General features: G+C 38.5%; 1 protein-coding gene across 3 annotated transcripts; it reads right to left on the reverse strand.

The window, feature by feature from the left end:
- Positions 1-1,316: 1,316 nt before the first annotated feature.
- On the reverse strand, positions 1,317-19,500 carry LOC134624630 (NACHT, LRR and PYD domains-containing protein 12-like). 3 transcript variants are annotated; one of them, XM_063469640.1, is made up of 10 exons: positions 19,411-19,500; positions 14,029-14,110; positions 13,232-13,336; positions 12,969-13,046; positions 8,732-8,922; positions 3,532-5,314; positions 2,843-3,016; positions 2,158-2,331; positions 2,031-2,077; positions 1,317-1,901 (listed from the first exon to the last, which is right to left on the reverse strand). In XM_063469640.1, exons 2-10 carry the CDS (start codon positions 14,091-14,093, stop codon positions 1,378-1,380), a joined length of 3,141 nt encoding a protein of 1,046 aa, XP_063325710.1. In that variant the 5' UTR covers positions 14,094-14,110; positions 19,411-19,500; the 3' UTR covers positions 1,317-1,377. The 3 variants fall into 3 exon arrangements, with proteins under 3 accessions (XP_063325710.1, XP_063325712.1, XP_063325711.1); XM_063469642.1 differs by having other exon boundaries at positions 14,029-14,107; positions 19,411-19,485; XM_063469641.1 differs by lacking the exon at positions 19,411-19,500 and adding an exon at positions 16,231-16,278.
- Positions 19,501-20,498: the final 998 nt, after the last annotated feature.

The raw sequence follows: 20,498 nt of genomic DNA on the forward strand, positions 1-20,498 counted from the left end.
TCACTGTAAATTTAAAAAACATTTTATTTTTCAATAAGCAGCCATATGTGATCTAAGACAGGACACCAGTTTGTACATGTTGAATCACATCTAATAGTCTCACCTCACATTTGAATTCTGTTTATTCTTCACTGTCAGACCATAACACGCCAACCGGTATCTAACATTAATTTAATAAAATACTAAATTCCTCGCTTGTGTTAATTGCAGACCCGTGATACTGAGACTTCTGTTAACTTACACAGTATTTGTTCCACACAAACCGCAAGCTAAGTAAAAATAAAGCACAAGAACTAAACGCCTTTGAAACAGCCACACACACACACACACACACACACACACACACACACACACACACACACACACACACACACACACACACCTGATTTGTAGAGTTGCCAAAAATAACTAAAAGCAACACACATTTTGATTTAAAACAGAGAAAGACAAATTCTAAATAAAAGAAGACAAAAGAACGTTAATACAGCCACCAACTTCTACATTCTGCATGTCAAATGTGGGCAGCATGGTGGTGTAGTAGCAAGCCTCACAGCAGTCCTGAGTTTGGCTCCCCCATCTGGTTAGAAATGTAGAAGTGTGCATGTTCTGGGTCTACTGGTTGTGTTCTCCTCTGTAGATCTTCTTGCTCTTTACTTAAATCAGCTGTAGATGGTTGTACTCATAAATTTATGCAGTGTTAGTCAGTTTTTTAAAATGTAACCTCCTACTTTGTAATTGTGAAATCATGCTCATTTACATTGAGTGTATTTTTCTTAGCACTATGTTCAATTATCAAAGTGAGTAAATTGCTAATTCAAAGTTACAGATTAGGAGTTCAGAGGTTTAGACCTGATTTTGAGTTTGTAGTAAATACAAATAAGTTCTACAAAAAATAAATGAAACAGAACTGAGCATAATTTAAGATGCTGACATTGTTTCTGACAAGCAACATAAACATAAAATATTAAATGTTAAATTTAGAGAAATACAAAACAGGGACGGTGTAACCAATTGTCATACTGAAGACGTTGGTACAATTTTTTGTTTGAAGAATGACTTATTATGTAAATCTACGAAACAGATTCATCAGCAAGAGTGCAAATTGCAGTTACAATGCACAGAAAAAGTATTTCCCCCTTTCTGATTTCTTAGTTTTTGGGTTTTTGTTTTTTTGTGGGGGATATTTGTCACACTTCACTGTTTCAGATCATTAAAAAAATATTAGAAAAAGATAGAGTAAATAAAGAATACCATGTAGCTGCAGTAGGTGAAACATGACCTAAAACTTCATTAGGACAACATGAAAAACAATGGGATATTCGTAAAGCAGTTTAATGTGTGGAACTGATGGACAAAACTTGCAGGTGCAGGTGAAACTTAGGTTAGCTGACAAAATGAAGCAGACGATTGAGCGTGAAGCTCAACAGCAGGATAAAGGGGTTCGTTAAAGGCTGTTTTGTAGCTATGAAGGAGGATGTAGCTGTCATTAGAAACCCTGTAGAAGGACAGCGTGCCAGCTGAACAATCCACATACACACCCACCCGACTGGAGCGCCATCCAGCTGAAGGCACGTCTACTTTCTTGTTACGGTGCAGAATGTAAAAACCATCATCAGAGAAAACCAGACACCAGGATTTGTCATCGTATCCCATCTTAAACTCATTTTTCTTTCCTTCTGTGCCTCTTCTTCTGATTGTAATCCCAACGCATAGAAAGCCAAATACCTCCACCTCCCAGTAGCAGCGCCCATTGAGGCTCTGCTCACACAGCACCTGCTGGCAGTGCTCAAACTGATCAGGATGTGGATGCTCAACTTCCATCCAGGTCACCTTTCTATTCCCATCGGAGAAAAGCAGGTTTGTGTGTGCTGTGTTGGAATCCAGAGTGAGTTCACAGGCATCTAGAAATAAGAAAACACTTCATTGCAACAACAAAAAGAAGCCATGCCACTTTGAACAGTGATCTGTTACTAGATCATAATTTCATTGATTTGTTACTTATTGCCACCAAAAATAACTGAAGTGCTTACATTTCTTGAAGCTTGGTTTCATTCTGTGACTTCCACCGTGTTCAACACTGTGGAGAAAAGTACCTCAGATTTAATTATGTTTCTTAATTAATTTTTTTATTAATGACTTTAAAAAAAACCTTATTACCTGAGTTTGCTCAGCTTGTATCGAGGATCATTCTTCAGCTTAGACAGCTGCTTCTCTCCACAGTCTCCTGGATGGTTGTAGCTCAGATCCAACTCTATCAGATAAAACGGGTTGAGCTGTAGAGCTGAAGCCAGATATGCACAGCCTGTCGCTGTGACCAGACAACCGGATAACCTGATAAAACAGACATAATTTTTCAATTGAAATAATTCCAGTAGTACATTTTGTACTTGATTACCAAACAAAGCAAGTTATGTGCCTAAACTGATGATTGCAACAGCTGACTATGATTGTTAACTTATTATTGACCTTCTGACTACACATAATAATACCAAACAACCCCTGTCAACCAACCCATGTAACATCACTGCGTGAAAAAAGTAATATGCCAATGTTAATGGGCTAGTTCAGATGTTCCTATCTTTTTTCCACTGGTGGGTCGCCACTCTGGTACCAAACTAAGATGGTGACACCTGAGTGTCAGAAGTGTACAGTGTTCAAGAAAATTCTTTGTCAATCTAAGTATACTATCCGACTTACTATTGATAAAGACCTCACTGAAATCAGAGCATGAACTATCATTTTTATTATACAGAGTCACATTTCTAGCAGTTTTTTTCCAGCTTAAATCTGGCTAAAGGAGGTCCATTACTAGTGTCTTTTGTTGTACTTTATGTGTTACTACCTGAGTATCTCCAGCCTGCAGCACTGACTTGATAGTCCATCACAGAGTAACTTCAACCCTGAATCTTTCAGGTCATTGTCACTGAGGTCTAGATCTCTCAGGGATGAGCAGTAGAACTTGAGAGCAAAAGCCAAATGCTCAGCTGACACCGAGGTCACTTTGCAATCTGCTAACCTGTGGGTGGGTGTTTAAGTGTTAGTATAAAGAGAACAAAGCTGTTTCATTCTGTAGACAAATAAAGAAAAAAATAAAGGTTTTAAAAAGTGTTATGAGACACAGAAGTTTTGAAACCTCTATTTTTACATTTTGGCCATTCCCATCTTTTTGTTGTAAAGTATTGAGTAGATAATGTCAGCTGATTTAGCTAGATGATCTTGGCCTTCTTTGAACAGAATGTTTTATTTTATCAAATAATCTTATCTTGTTTTATTCAACTTGGGATAAAATTTTAAATTAAAACATTGTTTTTATACAACTTAAAAGTAACAATTAAGACCATAAAGTCATCAGGGAAGTGGTTGCTGTGGTCATAAATTAAATCCATGCCATGACAAAGGTTGACACTTGATCAGCTTGATCAAGAACAGTTCCTTTCCAGCAAACCTTGACCTTACACAATCTGATTGACAGAAAAGTATATTTAACATGTTGTTATTCAACATGAAAGTAAATTATTTCTGCAAACTTACACAGCTTTTCTACTCTTCCGCACAGCTGGTATCAGCCTCCGTCTGCCCTCATCTGATGTGTTGTAACTCTTCAAGTCCAAGACTTCCAGATCATTCTTCGATACCTGCAGCATGTAGGCCAGTGCAGAGCAGTGCAGGGGAGTCAACTCTGTTTTTGAACGATCTGACAGTTTGAGATATTTCTGAATCTCATCTTTGACTTTGTGATCTCTCATCTCGACCATAGTCTGGAAAAGGTTGATGCAGCTGTCTGGAGAGAGGTTCTTCCTTCTGATAGACTTGAGGTAAGTCAAGATTTTCTTGTCAGTATCTTGGCTTCGATCTGGTGGAGCCAGAAGACCATGAAGGACTCTCCGGTTGGGTTCAACTAGGAGGCCAAGAAGGAATCTCAGGAAGAAGTCCAGGTGGCCATTTTTCTTCTTCTCCAGCACTTTGTCAACCGTCACCTTTACAAGATCAAGTAACGTATGGTCTTTGTCCTCCAAAATGAGGAAGTTTTTAAGTTCTGTAGTGTTATTGTTAATAAAACAGTCATAGACAAAGAGAGCTGCAAAGAACTCCTGTACGGTCAGATGCACAAAGCAAAAGACCCTTTTGTTGGAAAAGAGTTGTTCTTCCAAATGGACTGTGGTGCAAAATCCAGAGTAAATGGATGCTTCTTTAATGTCAATTCCACAGGCCTCCAGGTCTTCCTCATAGAAGATGAGGTTGTTCTTCAGCAGCTGCTCAAATGCAAGCTTGCCGAGTTTCAGAAGAAATTCTTTGTGTGTCTTCAGAAGCTTTTCTTTGTTTGTCTCAACCTTCTTGTCATATTTTCTGTTTCTACGCTTTGTTTGTGCAAACAAGAAGTGTGACATCATCTCTGTAAGAGTTTGAGGAATTTCAGTTTCAGTGTCTCCTCCAAAGACTTCCTGGAATAACACTGCAGAAATCCAGCAGAAGATCGGGATCTGACACATGATGTCGAGACTCTGTGAAGACTGAATATGTTTAATGATCCTTTCAGCAAGACCAGGATCATGACCAAATCTCCTCCTGAAGTATTCAGCTTTTTGAGGATCATTGAACCCTCTTATCTCTGTCACCATGTCAACATGTTCTGCAGGGATCTGATTGGCTGCTGCTGGACGGGAAGTAATCCAGAGCTTTGCATCAGGAAGAAGGTTACCTTGGATGAGGTTTGCTAGGAGATTACTCAAAGATGTTACTTCCTTGAAAGATGATACTGTCTCTGTGCCTTCAAAGTCCAGCTGAAACCTGCTTTCATCCAAACCGTCCAGGACCAAAACAATCTTGGTTTTGGTATAATCCACTGAATCTTTGAGTTCTGACAGCGTGGGGTGAAATAAAGTCAGGAGCTCATGTAGGCTTTTTTCACCTGAAATCAAATTCAACTCTCTGAAAGCAAGACTGAAAACAAAGTCAAGATCTTGGTTTTCTTTCTCTTCGGCCCAGTCAAGAATCAATTTCTGAACAGCCAGAGACTTCCCAATGCCTGCAACGCCCTTCGTCAAGACTGTTCTGTGGGGTTTGTTTTGGACAGAAAACGATTTGAATATGTGACTGAGGTTGACTGAACAATCATTGGATGATTGCATTTTCCATTTACTTTTGAATTGATGCTCTTCATTTAGTCTTTCACTCTCTCCGGTGGTGATGAACAACATAGTGTAGATGTTCTGGAGTAGATTTTCTTGGTCACCATTACCTTCAAATGTCAGAGCTAATTTCTTTTTCACTGCTTTTTTCAAATTCTCCTTTACTTTGACAAGGAGGATATTCCCTGGAATCAAACAGAGCAATGTTTTCAGATTTGTAAACAGGAATTTTTTACATTTTGTGTAATAAATAACAGCTGCGTTGGGCAAAATTGTTAGAATTTGGCATCTACCTTTGGCATCCTAAATTTAGATGAAAACTGGAGTCTTAAGGTGTTTTCACACCTATGTTGTTTAGTTCATATAAGTAAAACTCTGGTCATTTTCCCCTTTGGTAAAGTTTGTTTGTGCAGGTGTGAACAACAAGTATGGTAATCATACTTGAGGAGAAGGTCTTGGTTCGGTTCCAAAGTCCAGATTGGTGCAGTTTGTTTAAAGTGTGAAAAGTGATCCAGTTTCAATCCAACCTAACTACCAGGTGTATTTTCCAAGTTTGAGCTAAACACCTTCCTGTAACTACTTATGCTTTGCATTCTGGGAAGCAGCTGTTTAATAAAGATGTCCAAAGTTCAGTTTGGGCTAGCAACTAGCTGTAAAATTAATGCAAATTATCCATGTTATCCTGCAGGCGAGAACACAGCTCAATTCTGTATTTACTTATACTGCCTCAGACACATCTGAGCAAAATGTAGAATAGACATTCTGATGTAGTTTCTGGTGACACATTTTTTTTGCTTGGAGTTCATTTATAGTTTTTGTATGTGAAAAGAAACAAAAAATGGGAAAAAGCGTCAAGTTTGGCCTTGCAACCATTTTTAAGAACTGTTTTAAATGTCGAAGGCTCACTGCTGATTTTTATGATAGTTTTGAACTACAATTATTTCTCCTGGACCTGCATTCACCTGTGCTGTGTGAACTGATTTATCATCCTCTGAAGTTTAATAAGGACTTTATTCAGGACTTCTGTGTCTATCTATCAGGGATTTTAGCAAAATTTGAAAATTTGACAGCGTTTTAATCCTTGGTGATTTTAATGTTTTTTGTCACCAAAAACAACTTGTGAAAGACCTTTTGGATCTTATTAATTCCTTTAATCTTATTCCAATCAGTTAAGAGTTCCACCCGTGAGCGCGGACAAACCTTGGACCTAGTTTTATCCTGCGGTCTGCAGCTATAGGATATTCAAATTTGTAACCTTAACCTTTCGGATCATACGCCTGTCTCATTCAAAATTTCTGTCCCATACTCCTTAGTTAAGCCTCCTCTTCCTGTCCGCCAATACCGCATCATTACACCAGTTACTGCAGAGCAATTCTCTGCTGCCTATCAGAATTCTGGTCTCCCTGTCATGGACAATTGCTCCTTTAAGCAAAATGTTGATCATTTGCTTACCATGTTTAATGTCACCTGTACAAACGTCCTAGATATGGCTGCTCCTTTTAGAAAAACTAAACGCTCTAGACCTAAAACTGATCCATGGCTAAACAATGACACCCGGGCCATTAGAAGGACCTGTAGAAAGGCCGAAAGAAAATGGAAAAAAGACAAACTTCAGATTTCCTTCGCTATGTTAAGAGATGCTGTCTCTTTATCAAGATGCTATGCATAAAGCAAAAACTACCTATCCAATAGTACCTATCGGATATTATCAGCAAACACAGCTACAGCTCTTGTATCTTATTCAATACCTTCTCTCTCAATTACTAGGGTCCCTTGGTACCTGTAAAAACTTTTTTGTTAATAAGGTGGATACTTTTAGGTCTTATTTCATTCCTCCGCCCTATGATCCCTCTGTTCCCTTGTTTTCCTCAGTTGTGTTTGATAACTTCGAGCCGATTTCTCTGAACTCTCTGGCCGAACTAATCTCCCGTCTTAAGCACTATGTGTCACCTTGACACTATCCTCTCTCATCTTTTTAAAGAAGTCTTTGACACTATTGGCCCTCATGTTTTAACTATTATCAACACCTCTCTTTTTACGGGAACAGTTCCACTTGATCCTAAACATGCTATTGTCCACCCACTTCTTAAAAAAAAACTAACCTTGACGCAACTGTTATTTCAAATTTTAGACCAATCTCTAAACTTTCTTTTCTGTCTAAAATTTAAAAAAAAATTGCTTTTATTCAGCTGCAGGCCTTTCTGGAGACTAATGCCATATTAGAATCGTTTCAGTCTGGTTTTAAAGCACCACATACCACTGAAATTGTGCTTTTAAAAGATCTTAATGATTTTTTTATTGACTACCGATTCTGGTAATCCCATCACTTTAGTGCTTTTAGATTTGAGTGCGGCATTTGATACGGTGGATCATGGGATTCTCCTATCAAGATTGGAAAATTGTGTGGGCATTAAGGGTACTGCACTTAAATGGTTCAGATCCTACTTAACTGATAGGAGTTTTAAAGTTTTACTTGACTGACTTGATGACATTAAATCATGGTTCTCTTTACATTTTTTGCATATAAACAATCAAAAAACTGAGATTATACTATTCGGACCCTCTGACCTCCGTTTTTCTCTTGATGTTGACCTTGGTCCACTGGAAAAGTTCAGAACGCTGGTTGCTAAAAATTTAGGAGTGTTTCTCGATAGCTGTTTCTCATTTGAGAAACAAATAAATTCTGTTATTAAAACCAGCTTTTTCCAGTTGAGGGCCATTGCAAAATCCAAGAGCATGTGGTCACCTTCCGATTTCGAGAGAGTGATTCATGCATTTATTTCATCTAAGCTTGACTATTGCAATAGTCTCTATTTTGGTATTAACCAGGCCCTACTCTCTCGTTTGCAGCGAGTTCAGAATGCGGCGGCCCTACTCCTAACAGTCACTCGCCATTTTGAACATATCATCCTAATCCTGGCACGTTTTAACTGGTTACCAGTACGTCGTAGAATCGAATTCAAGATTTTGTTGTTTCTTTTTAAATCTCTGAATGGATTAGCTCCATCTTATCTCTTGGACCTTTTAACTAAAAATACTCCAGGCAGAGTTCTTAGGTTGGCAGATAAGTTGCTTCTGGATATCCCCAGAACCAGACAGAAAAACAGATGTGACTGAGCTTTTGCAGTTGCTGCCCCCAAGCTCTGGAACAGTCTGCCCCTTAACATTAGGTCTTCACCAACGCTTGACATTTTTAAAACCCACTTGTATTCTCTAGCCTTCAATTGTGACTAGTCTTCCATTGTATTTTCTATGAATGTTCACCATTTTCATTATGTACAGCACTTTGGTTCAACCCGTGTTGTTTTTAAATGTGCTTAAAAATGCATTTGATTTGATTGAAATTTGAAGTTTTATAACTTGTCAACTAAGTCAGACCAGAGTAAAAGAACTATAGATGTGAAAACAACCTTAGGTCAGAAGCTATACACATAGTACTTCTCTCTATGTCAAAAGAACATGCCACACAACAAGAAAAGGTTATCAGTATAAATGCAGTTTAGCTGGTGTAAGATCGCTGCAATCACTTTTATTTCCAAGGATAAATGGTGCACACATATTAAAGATCCCAGTGACAGTAGCATTTACCCATGGAAGCTTACCTGTGCTTTCAACATTCTTAAGTTGGCATTTCTCAACACAATCCAGGCAGAGATTTTCTGCCTGTGAGCCAGACTGATCCCAGTTTGAGCTCACACACTGTTTGCATAACCAGTGTCCACACTTGAAGTGAACTGGATCCCTCAAAACCTTCTTACACATTAGACAGCTGTTTGGATCCACACTGGGATGACTGTAGGAAAAACAATACAAATCCTTCATTTATATTCAAGAGCAGTTTATATGATAACATAAGCAAAACAATTTTCTCAGAGGCCAAATTCTTAAATAACATTTTTAAAAAGCTTCTTCACTCTGTTAAGGTGAGGTTATGTCCTGTTGACATCTTGTCCTCACCTGTGCTGATGTTTTGCCAAATATCACTGCTAAATATAATCATGAACAAAAACTTTAGGTCAGGTAAAATTCAAGGACGATGCAGCACAGGTTAGGTTTGTAAAGTTGCATCTGAATAAACCACAAGAGTTCTGGAAAAATGTCCTTTGAACAAATGAGACCAAAGTAAAGACATTTGTCCATAATGCACAGCGACACGGTTGATGAAAACCTCTGTTTACCAAAGTATTCTAGAAACAAATGTGAGGCCATTTGTCTGACAGTTAAATATTGGCAGAAATTGGTTAATGAAACAGAACCTGTCGTGTTATTAATTATATGCGGGTCCATTGTATGATTCACATCCCTGGTGTTTCCCAACTTCTGGACATACATATTTGAAAATGACAAACTTTAGCTTTTCCCCTCACTGTGCAAAGAATACTGTGAAAGACGGGTATGCTTGTGTAAACCTGTCCTTTTCATGTGATCCGTCACAAGTCCAGTCTGGTTGGCCTCACAACTACTCTCCCAGATCTGGTTCTGGGTGTAGATGGAAGTTCTGAAGAAACTGTCACTGGAATGTCCGTGGAGCACTGCTCCCCGGATCCTGCCAATTCTGGCTCCCCACTATCACTCTCTGTTTGGTCTGGAGGGCGTTTCATGGGAACAAGATGCCGACGGTTCTGCCTAATTGTCCCACGAGGTCCCTCCACGAGATATGACCGTGGTGTGGTGTGGCTGCCAATAACGGCGCCACTGGCTCTCTGGTCTGTGATCCACACTTCTTGCCATGGAGTGAGCCTGTCGAGGCTACGTGCGTGATGACGAAGGTTGTATGACTGTGCCTCTTTAGTCCTACTCTCCTTCTCCCTCCGGGAGACAACCACACTATCAGGAAGTGCAGGGTCAAGCAGAGATAGCAGTATTGGCACTGTGATGCAAAGCTGTCTCCCCATCAAGAGTTGGGCTGGACTATAGCCATTCTGTAGTGGGATGGCTCTGTAAGCAAGTAGAGCCAATTGTGGATCAGCAGCTTTCTGTGATAGGTTCTTGACAGTCTTAACTGCCCATTCGGCTTCGCCATTGCTTTGGGGATATTTCAGGCTGCTCGTGATGTGACGAAAGCCATACACTTTTGCAAAATGTCCCCAGCAGACTCAGCAGCAGCTTATGGTCTGTCTCCATTTGAAAGTGTTTGCCAATAAGAAAGCTGCGGAACCTCCCACAAGCCCAGGTCAGACCTAAAGCCTCCTTTTTAACCTGAGCGTATCTCTGTTCTGTTGCAGTGAGGGAACGTGATGCATAGGCAACAGGTCTCCACTCCTCGTCCCATCTTTGAAGCTGCACAGTCCCTAAGCCATACGATGATGCATCCGCTGACACATTGCAGTCACGGCTTTGGTCATATGCGGCTAACACTGGCGGTGATGTAAGTGCATGTTTCAGGTCCCAAAACACTCTATGGGTCAATGTCCGACCTCCAGCTGTTTTTCTTAGAGGTTTGTCTCTCTCTGTAAACTGTGGAAGAAACTTTCCATGCTGGTTAACCATTCCCATTGGGTGCTCTGCATACGTGCCTGTAATGTCCTTTTTTCCCCACATGGATGGCAATTTACTTCATGTGCTGGACAATCTTGCTTTGAATGTGATGGAGCGCCGCCGCATTTTGACACGTTGACCCTTTCTTGCCATCTTCTCAGAACCCACGTGTTTTATCTTGACGACTGTCAGTCTGGAGAGGTTTGATGCTAGCAGGCTTACGACTAATTTTGTGCACTCTATCTGTGGACTTAGCATCGGTAGCCTCAGCTCTAGAGTCACCTCGTAAGGAGGATTGTTGTTGCTTTACCTCTTCACTTTGCCTCGCCATCTTGATAGCTTTCTGCAGGGTCAAATCTGGATCTGTTGTGCCAAAGTAGATATCCCCGACAGAATTTGTTTCCCCTGCGTCGGGAGCAAACGCTGGGCTGTCCAAATCACGGACAAACAGTATCCCAGAGTGTTGATTTTTACTTTACAAACACTTCTTATAATGACTAACTACTCCTGAAATTTTTGAGATGTTACCTCTTTATACAGGAAAGTTATAGTGGGATACATATAATATCAGGATGATCCTGCCACAATTTGTTCCCCCTGTGTAAATCATGGACAGACAGTATTCCACATTCTTGATTTGTAGTACACAAACACTTCTTATTATGAAGTATTACTCCGGAAACTTTGGAGGATTTAGCTCTTTATACAGTAAAGTTACAGGAGGATAAAAACAATTATCAGGCAAAATGTTCTTGTGTTCAAATAATCCCGTCCAATACCACATGAGAACAATAAATATATAATTCTCTGTTGTAACCCTCAAACTGTATGGTAATGTAACAATAGTAATTGTTAACTTTTTCACAAAAGTAAAACATCAGTTCTAGTTTCATCCGCCATATTCTCCCTCTCGTTTTCCACGAGCTCCACAAGATACAGGTTCATTCAGTCGAGGTTGCATGGATCAGTACAGGACTTCTGACACCATGCAGTGCTGTTAATTATACGCGGGTCCACTGTATGATTCATAACCAACTCTTTATTTTTCCATTCTTCTCTGTTCCACATAACATTCCATTTTTGTTCAAACCCACCGGTCTTGCTCTCTAGCTGCCATCAGGCCTAACTACACTGACTGGCTCTATTAACATCTACTGTGCATTGCAATTACACCACAGAACCATGATCTCAAACACAAAAGCAAATCTGCAACAGAAAGGCTGAAAGGAAATAATTAAGGTGTTGCAATGGTCAGTTGTCAAACTCGAGACCTAAACCTGATTGAAATCCTGTACTAACGTAAAGAGAGCTGTGGATAAACGAGTGCTCACAAACCTCAATGAAATCAAGAAATGCAGTAATGATCAGATATTATGTGATGTAATTTCTGATGTCATACCACAAGGCAACGGTATCTACTTGTGTAGGGACTGAAGGCGTGATCTCTATGGTAGGAAGGTAAAAAAGATCTAACCTGGTGTGCTGTACATTCTATTTGCCTAAAGTAAAGAAAAATTAATAAAGGTATGTTACAGGGGCTTAAATAACTCATTCTGCAGAAGTACAGAGACAAACAAAACACAGTCCCAGGAGCAAAATTCCAAGCTGAAGTGCATTGTAGAAAAAGATATGTTTGAAGCTGATGGAAAATGTTAACAGTAAGTGGCACACCTTCCAGCTGTATATCTGAAACCAAGCCGGATGTAAGAAAGGTAATGTTATTGCTTACAATAGCAGGGCCTCAGGTTATTGAAGTGTTCAACACATTCATATGCGGCAAACCAGATTAGGATGAAGGGAAGTTTGATAAAGTTATCTCGAAGTTTGATGCCCATTGTCCTCCTAAATAGAATAAAACATCTAAGAGATAAAAATTTCACTTACAAATTCAATACCAATGTGAGTCTTTTGAAACCTTTCTGATAAACCTCAAGCTCATGTACAGCTTTGCTACACTAAGTGACTCGACACTATTGACACTGGGGACAAAAATTCAGAAAAAAGCTTCTGAGGGAAATCAACATGGCATTGAAAAGATCAGTAAAGCATGTGAGTTTTCACATCAGCATGTCAAGACATTCAGCGAAATGGCCAGTGACATCGATAATGTGGGAGCAGGTCCCAGCCAAAGAGGGAGATCCACACATGCAGTCTGAAAAAGGATCTCTGACTGACTAGACTAGAAATTGATGCATTAATATGAACACTAAAAGAGATATCCTGGTTAAAAAAAAAGACTCCAATATTCCTTAGTGTTACAAAAAAAACAACTCAGTTTCTGTTTCAACATGAATCACTTCTAATCATACCCTTCAGTATTTTTAAGAAACTGAAAGAAGATTTAGCAGAAATAAGAATTACCTGAGCTGCTGGTGAGTGGATTCATCGCTCTGCACAGAAACTGAACTTTCAGATGTGAACTCCGTTACACTCTGTAAACTAAAAAGATATTTATATATATTTAGTGTAAAAACTTTATAAGCATTCACTGAGCAGTCAACGCATTGCTCAACTATTGACACTTTTAGTGGAAATGCACTTTTTTATCTATACACTGTGGTTTATTGTAACAGAAAGAGATCAGTAAGATATTTTATATTAGTAAGAACAATGTTTACTGTTACCATTTTGATTCCTCATCTCTAAAGACGGGAGGTTCAATCCTGGATCGATCACTCTTAATGGAGACACATCTGGGACCCGTGGACTCTGCAACATTTTTCTGTGAACTAAGACTAAAGTTTATTTAACACTTCATTGATGTTTAGAGAAGTCAACTACGCAAAAAATTTACACATTTAATGCAAAACTGCAGGGGAAATCCTGAGACCACTCAACTGCACTAAAAAAAACTTTTTTCACAAATCAAATATGCCGTCAGCAAAACACCCAGGATACACATCACACATACAGTAAACGACACCCTATACAAGTAAAACATCAGGACTTAAATCAAATGAATTTAAACATTTTACAACCCTGTTTATTAAATTGATAGCACAACATATAAAATGTAAATATAAACAGAATCCAGTGAGATACATTGGAATAATTGGAAATAGCACAAAGGCGACACATCAAACATTGAAACTAGGGAAATGTATTTATTTATCGAACAAAGTAGGCTACTTTTTAAATTGAATGCCAGCAGCGCATTTCAATAAGTTGAAACAGGGGTGTGTTTACTGCTGTAATACATTTACAGGCCATCGTTTTTCTTTAAGAGAATGATGACACTAAGCGTTGAAAAACATTATTCTTTAAATTCCCAGGCACAATCTTCACAGTCCAGAACCCCAACTTTACTTCTGAAGAATGTCTTGCAAATCATTTGATTTTGTATTTATTTACATTTTACACTCTCTCCCTCTCCTTTGGAAACATGGCTACATGTGATGATTTATGAATACCTGAGTAATACCTGGCTGATGGTTCACAAGGTTCAGAAGCTGTTGTTGAAAGCTTCCTCTTCTTCTCCTCAGACATATCTGAAGATGCACCTGCTGCAGAAAAATGCATCCATGAAATACTAATTTAAAAACACAATCCTTCCTCATCGGGCTTTGAGTCATTATGAGACATTATAAGTCCAAGTTCACAGAGAATCTATCATTTTTGTGTTGAAATAAGGGGTTCAACACAACCAGTGGCCTGTAGTATGAAGCAGGATTTTAGATTTTGCACAGTGGAAGAGTCATATGACCCATGAAATGGCTGTTTTACATTGGCTAGATGCTGCCAAGACCACCCATTTCCAAGGATTTGATTCCGGTGTGTTGACAGAGGGTGATATCTAAAGCCTGCAGGACACCGGCCCTTGAGGCCTGGAGTTTCCCCACCTCTGGCGTAGGGAAACCCAAATTATTGTTTGAACTTGTTAACCAGCTTCATGTGACTGTTTATCCTGATCGCCAGCTTCATAATAAAGGGCACAGGAACAAGAGGAGGGCTGGGGTAATATATACACACACAGGAACATGCTGAGGGCTAATGACAGAAGAGGAAACAGATGCATACAATCGATAATGACAATCAAGACAAGCAAAGAGTGAGCAAGTGAAAATAAACATAAGAAAGAGAAGAAAATGACCACCTAACATTGGAAATGCACAGAAATCAATATAAGCCAGACATGAAAACTACCAAAAGAAAAAGATTCTAAACCTACAACCAATCTTTGCAATATTTCTATAAGTAAGGAAAACCTAAGAACTCCTACAGCAAAACTCACAGACCATTTGCCTGAGTTAATCGACCATGTGTCATGATCTGTGAGTTTTGGGCAGAGGTGGTGTACAAGTAAGGTCAATAGGTTGGCCTTGAGTTCAATCTTGTGTGGAGTTTTGTACATACTGCACAAAGGTTCCAAGTCAAAGCAAATGTTTAGGGGAAGATTATGGATTGAAATAAAATACACATTTTCAGAACAATAACTCCATATGAGAAAGTTAAATTCAATTATTACTTAATCTGGTTACTTTACTAACAACTTTTGGCCTTTTGCAGGACCTATATCTGAAAAATGAAAAAGTGTGCCTGTCAGGATCCTCCCATGTAACCTCCATGATTTCATCCATGTGGCAATAATGCAATGCATATGCACACAAAGTGCCACCCCCGCATTTATCCCTTTGTTCCCATTATGGATCCAATTAGAAGTACAAAGTAAAAAAACAAAAAACAAAAAAACAAAAAAAAAAACCCCAGTATAAACTCCAGTTTTAATCATTTAGAGTTTGTTATTATTCATGACTTTAAACCATGCAAGTTTTTAAGAAAACGGAAATTAAAATATACGTTTTTAAGTTATAAAAAAAAAATCATCTGAACAAATAATGAACCCCTCTCACAAAATAAGCTTAGCAACAGTAAAAACTAGGAAAACACATTACTGTAGCTTTGCAGAGGAAATGTGAATGAAAATTGTCTTTGAGTCAATGCAAATCACAGAACGAAAGCTACAGTTTACTATAAGTACAAACATTATCTCCAACCGACAAAACGCACCCGCATCCGGGCATACAGACCGTTATAACAGTCGTATAACTGTGCTATCACATCTGTATTTGCACAGAAAAGATGTGCAATGTAATGTATTGTAATACATTAAAACATATGTTCCAAAGTTTGGACAAATATATTAACTGCTATGAGAATCTGAATGAGCTGATACTGGCTGACAGCATTAATGCTGAAGCATAGGATCGCTTCTATTTTGAAATCAGGTCTCAGGATCGAATACCTGGTAATATAAACATAAAGCGATGATGTATATATAATCTATTAACTGAATCAGCGTAAACCTGGTCACTCCAGTCATAGAAACTGGTCACTGTGCAGACATCACCTTAGAAACCAACCACAACTGTGGCTTACCTGACTTCATTAATTATTCAGGTAAGCACGTTTTGGGAAACAAAAGCATGGAGACAAAGGACACTTTGTCACTTCCTCTAACGGCTACAATGCAATCCAAACTCGCTGTTTTAAGGAAGCACACTAAAAAGCGGGATAACTGCGCACAATGAGCACAATATTCTTGCTTTAATCAAATTAACAGATATTTTAATCAAACCCCGCAACACGCGGGCTGGCCACGTGATACACGGAGGATTTTACTTACTTTTGTTTGAAGGACTAATAAGCCTAGTCCCGGTCTCTCCTGCCTTCGTTCTTCTTATTTAATTAAATGAACCTAAAGTTTAATTAATGTGGGTTATAGCTGTCTTTTTCTCTTTGGGGATCGTTATGAAGAACGATCCCCTCGTGCTGCAAGCAGGCAAATGACTAGTGACGTGTTCACGAACGAGACGGCTACGTCCACACTGCAGGTCTTAATGCTGAATTCCGATTTTTTTGATCAAATCCGATTTTTTTCTCTGCTTGTTCACACTACAGACAAAATGTGACAGCAAACGCGCTCCTGTGTGAATGCTCAAAGCGGCCCGCATGCGCAAAAGAAGACGTCACACACAACGCGCTCTGTTTAGACCCAGACCCAACAGTATTGTTTGACTGACTGCCCTTAATATAAAGACTTCGGACTTCACGTTTCCCAATTTTGCTTTAAGTTATAAAGTTATTGTGTTATTTACATATGGCCTAATAATGATCATTATCGCTGTTTTAGAGGAGCGGTGCTTCAAAGGATAGTTGCAGGTTTCTGTCAGAATCTGCAGATTATACAGTACAAATAAAATGTTCACGTTTCTCCAACGTTGTCTTCCCAACAGTTTCTCTGGATGGACAGGAAGCGTTCGCGATGTCTTCTCCGGAGCTGATAATTGGCGTCTGTCTTGTGTCAGTGACATAAAAGATGGATTTAATGCGACATGACCGTTCAAACAGCAGTCGCTTTCTAAATCGGATTCAGTACCACATACGAAAGTGACCCAGATCGGATTTGAAAATATCGGATTTGTGCTGTTCACACTGTCATACCAAGATCGGATATGGGTCGCATAGGGTCAAAAAAGTCGGATTTGATGCGCTTTCGCCTGAAGTGTGAATGTAGCCTAAATTACTAAATTATTTATTTTTTCCATGTTTGGCAATGTTCACATTCTGTTTAACTTGTTGCTTTTTTGAAGAAGTTATGCAGACTAATGAATCAGTCTAGTGACAAAAGTTACAAATAGTTGTTTGAAATGAAAGCTGTTTGTTCAAAACAAAAATTACTGAAGGATTTATTGTGAATGGGTTTATTATCTAAATAAATTTGCTGCTAGGCTTTCTGTCATAGCTTTGTTTAGATGGAAAATGAGAAGGATTCCTGCCATGTGGGGAATGATGTAAAAAGCTTGAGAATAACTGGATTATTGCAATAGCAAACTGTGCCTTTTTCTCAAATGGTCAGCAAGTGGAGAGTGATAGATGGGATGAGGAGATGGAAGGAGGAAGAGAGGCAAAGAGTGATTCACAAGCATCGAGTTTATTTCTCACTTTTGTTGCCTTATGGTTCCAAGCGCTGTCACCAATCTTTGCATTTTATTATTATCTCATAACACTTGTTCAATCAGCTACCATTTCTCCTGTGGACTTTCTAATGTCTACAGTCTCAGATCAGCACAGCCCTGCCCTCCAGCACTATCAGCAGCAGGAGCAGCAGCAGCAGGAGCAGCAGCAGCAGCATTGTACCCATCAGGTAACACATAAGCTACGTTTGCTTTGCATTGTCCCCACCTAATGACACTGATATAGTCTATGATCCCATATTGGATTCTTAAAGAGCGTGTGTTGTTGTCATTCAGTCTGGTTCTATGAGCCCCTTTTTAACTTTGAGCACCCGCCCCTTTAAACATCTCTGCACAACCCTGGTGTGTGTGTGTCTGTATTCTTTAATACTTTTTTATAAAACACTTCTTCACCCCTTGAGGTGACGTATTGTTTGTGGAATTTTGTCTTCATATGTGCTGTTTGCTTAGTCAGCTGAAACTGAGTAACTGAGTCCTTTCAACAAGTTTTCCAAAACTTGGACAATTTACAGCCTACAGGCACTTCTCAATCAACACGACAAATACTAGAACTACTGATAGCTGAATAAAAGGGGGGAAAAAGTCATATCTCACAGAATCCCGCAGAAAATAAAAAGCAATATCACAACTGAATGAGAAACATGCCTGATTAGCTACATCAGAATTTTTTAAAATAGCCAGTGCTGGTGCTTTGCATTGGCTGTTCAGCTTAGGAACAGATGGTGCAGCTGCTGTGATGATGGGTAGCCACAATCCAAAGCTCAGTCATTCCAAAGTAATTTGTCAGTGAGAGGATGACATCTGTGAAAGGTAGGGTCTTTTTTCTTTAAAACAAACTAAGTTTTTTTGTTTTTTTTTAATTGTGAAAAAAATATTTGATTAACAAAAAATAAAGGACAAAAAGGACAATAAAGTTTATGGTGCCTAAACCTAGTGAGTTTAAGTGAAAGTAAAAAGCAAGTAAAGAAGGGAATTTCAAAAGAAAACAGTTCCACAGGAAACAATTGACGTGTTTGGCAGTTAACTGGTGGTGTTATTTTTAAGTAGCATGGGTGCAAAACACAGTTATGCTGCTCTTTGATCACACAGTGAATGAGGCTTGTAGAAAAAAAGCACTAAGGCAGAACAGAAAAGTGGCATTAATGTCCCAGCCTGTTCACCATTTAGCTGAGGACAAAGGACAGAACATGACACTGAGAACAATGTGAATAGTCTTTCAGTAGACGATCTACACCACTGCTGCCTGCCAGATTGTGTATATTATGCATGTATTTGTATGAATTCTAGCTGTGCCAGCTGGTTTAGAATTTCACAGTTTAAGAGCATCCTGTGTCGAATCTTTACAACAACAGTGACCATTAGAAATAAGTCAGCATCTGAAGGTACCCATTTATTTTATATTTATTTTTTGACTGGAGACATGATGTCATTTATTAAAATTTATTTATTAAAAAAAACGTTTTCTTTTTTTTTTAAAGCAATACTTTTACTCTACTGCTAAGGAATATCTTTCTCATATGATAAATGAAATGAACTAAATTCTGGTGAGAATATCAAAAATATTTTAGGATTAAGATGTAGTGTTTTGTAATGAGTGTATATTTGAACAGACAAATACACCTAAATATTGTTTGAACATATTTAGATAAATTCCTGTGTTTTCAGAGCTTTAAATTTTCCAAATTTCATCAAAACTCAGTTGATACAGTTGCTTTGAGTGTACCTCCCTTGCTCCTGGGTTACTTTATCTGCTAAACAACTGCTACCTGACTGTTTCTTTGTTGTTTTTTTTTAAATAAACAGACATCACTGATTTATTTGATACCAACCTGTACCACTGTGTGCCAGTCAAATCCGTATTTAACCAGGTAAGTCACAGCCTCTTGAAGAAACCTGAGGTGCTGAAAAGATATTGCAACAGTTAACAGAACAGCAGCACTTGATGGTACAGATTACTTTAATATTCCAGTTTATTTTTTTAAAAAAAGCACATTTAAAACTAAATGTACATATAGAAAATGTTCAAAGCAGTTTTTCATCAGTCTAACATCAGAGGAAAAGGAACAAACTTGCTGCCAATCAAAAAAGAAGCACGCGCACGCACGCACACAGCTAAGGTATCTTTTATTCTCTGCTTTATTATATACTTTACATTCAAATCGACATAAAAGAACCAGACTAATACTTAAGATAAAAGCTTATCTTAAGTACATAAGGACTAGTACACAAGGAATTAACATTCCTTATGTACTAGTGCAACTTTGCTGCTTGCTCCACTTTTACTTCATCCCGAGAGAGCAGCTTAAGCTATCAAATCAACACTGACATAATGCTTTTAAAGTAGTGAGACCTCGACCATGTTTACCTCATTAATGTATCACAAAACTTTAATGTAAGGAATCATTTTTTCCTACAACACACTTGTTTCAAAGCTTTGAGTATAATTTTGATCAAAATATTGTGAACTGGAAACCAGGAGGCAAACACTTTTTTTGGGTGGTTAGTTTTCTTTCAAACTAACAACACTCCCATTAGCTGTAAATAAATATAGTATACACTTCATGTAAAACACTTTTTAGCACTAATACTGTAAGCATGTTGGTCTGCTAAAGAAAGTATGTAATACAAATGCATTCATTCAAAAGATAATGTGTTTAAAATGAGATCTACACCAACAGGTAACAGCCAGTGTGTAGACTTAACCTGGGCTGCGGTAAACTGCAGGTAAACTAGCAAATTAACAATGTAACTTATGTGTAAGTACAAAAAAAGAAGATCTGCTATCAACCACCTGCCTGCTTCCTGGCTGTTCTGATACTAGTCTATTCTGTTGTTTACCACACTGTCAAACTTAATGCTAACATCATTTTCACAGTCCTGTGTGACAAATATGTGGTTTTAGAAATCATGTTTCATT

The sequence above is a fragment of the Pelmatolapia mariae genome, linkage group LG3_W (genome assembly GCF_036321145.2).
Source record: "Pelmatolapia mariae isolate MD_Pm_ZW linkage group LG3_W, Pm_UMD_F_2, whole genome shotgun sequence".
Classification (NCBI taxonomy): Eukaryota; Metazoa; Chordata; class Actinopteri; order Cichliformes; family Cichlidae; genus Pelmatolapia; species Pelmatolapia mariae.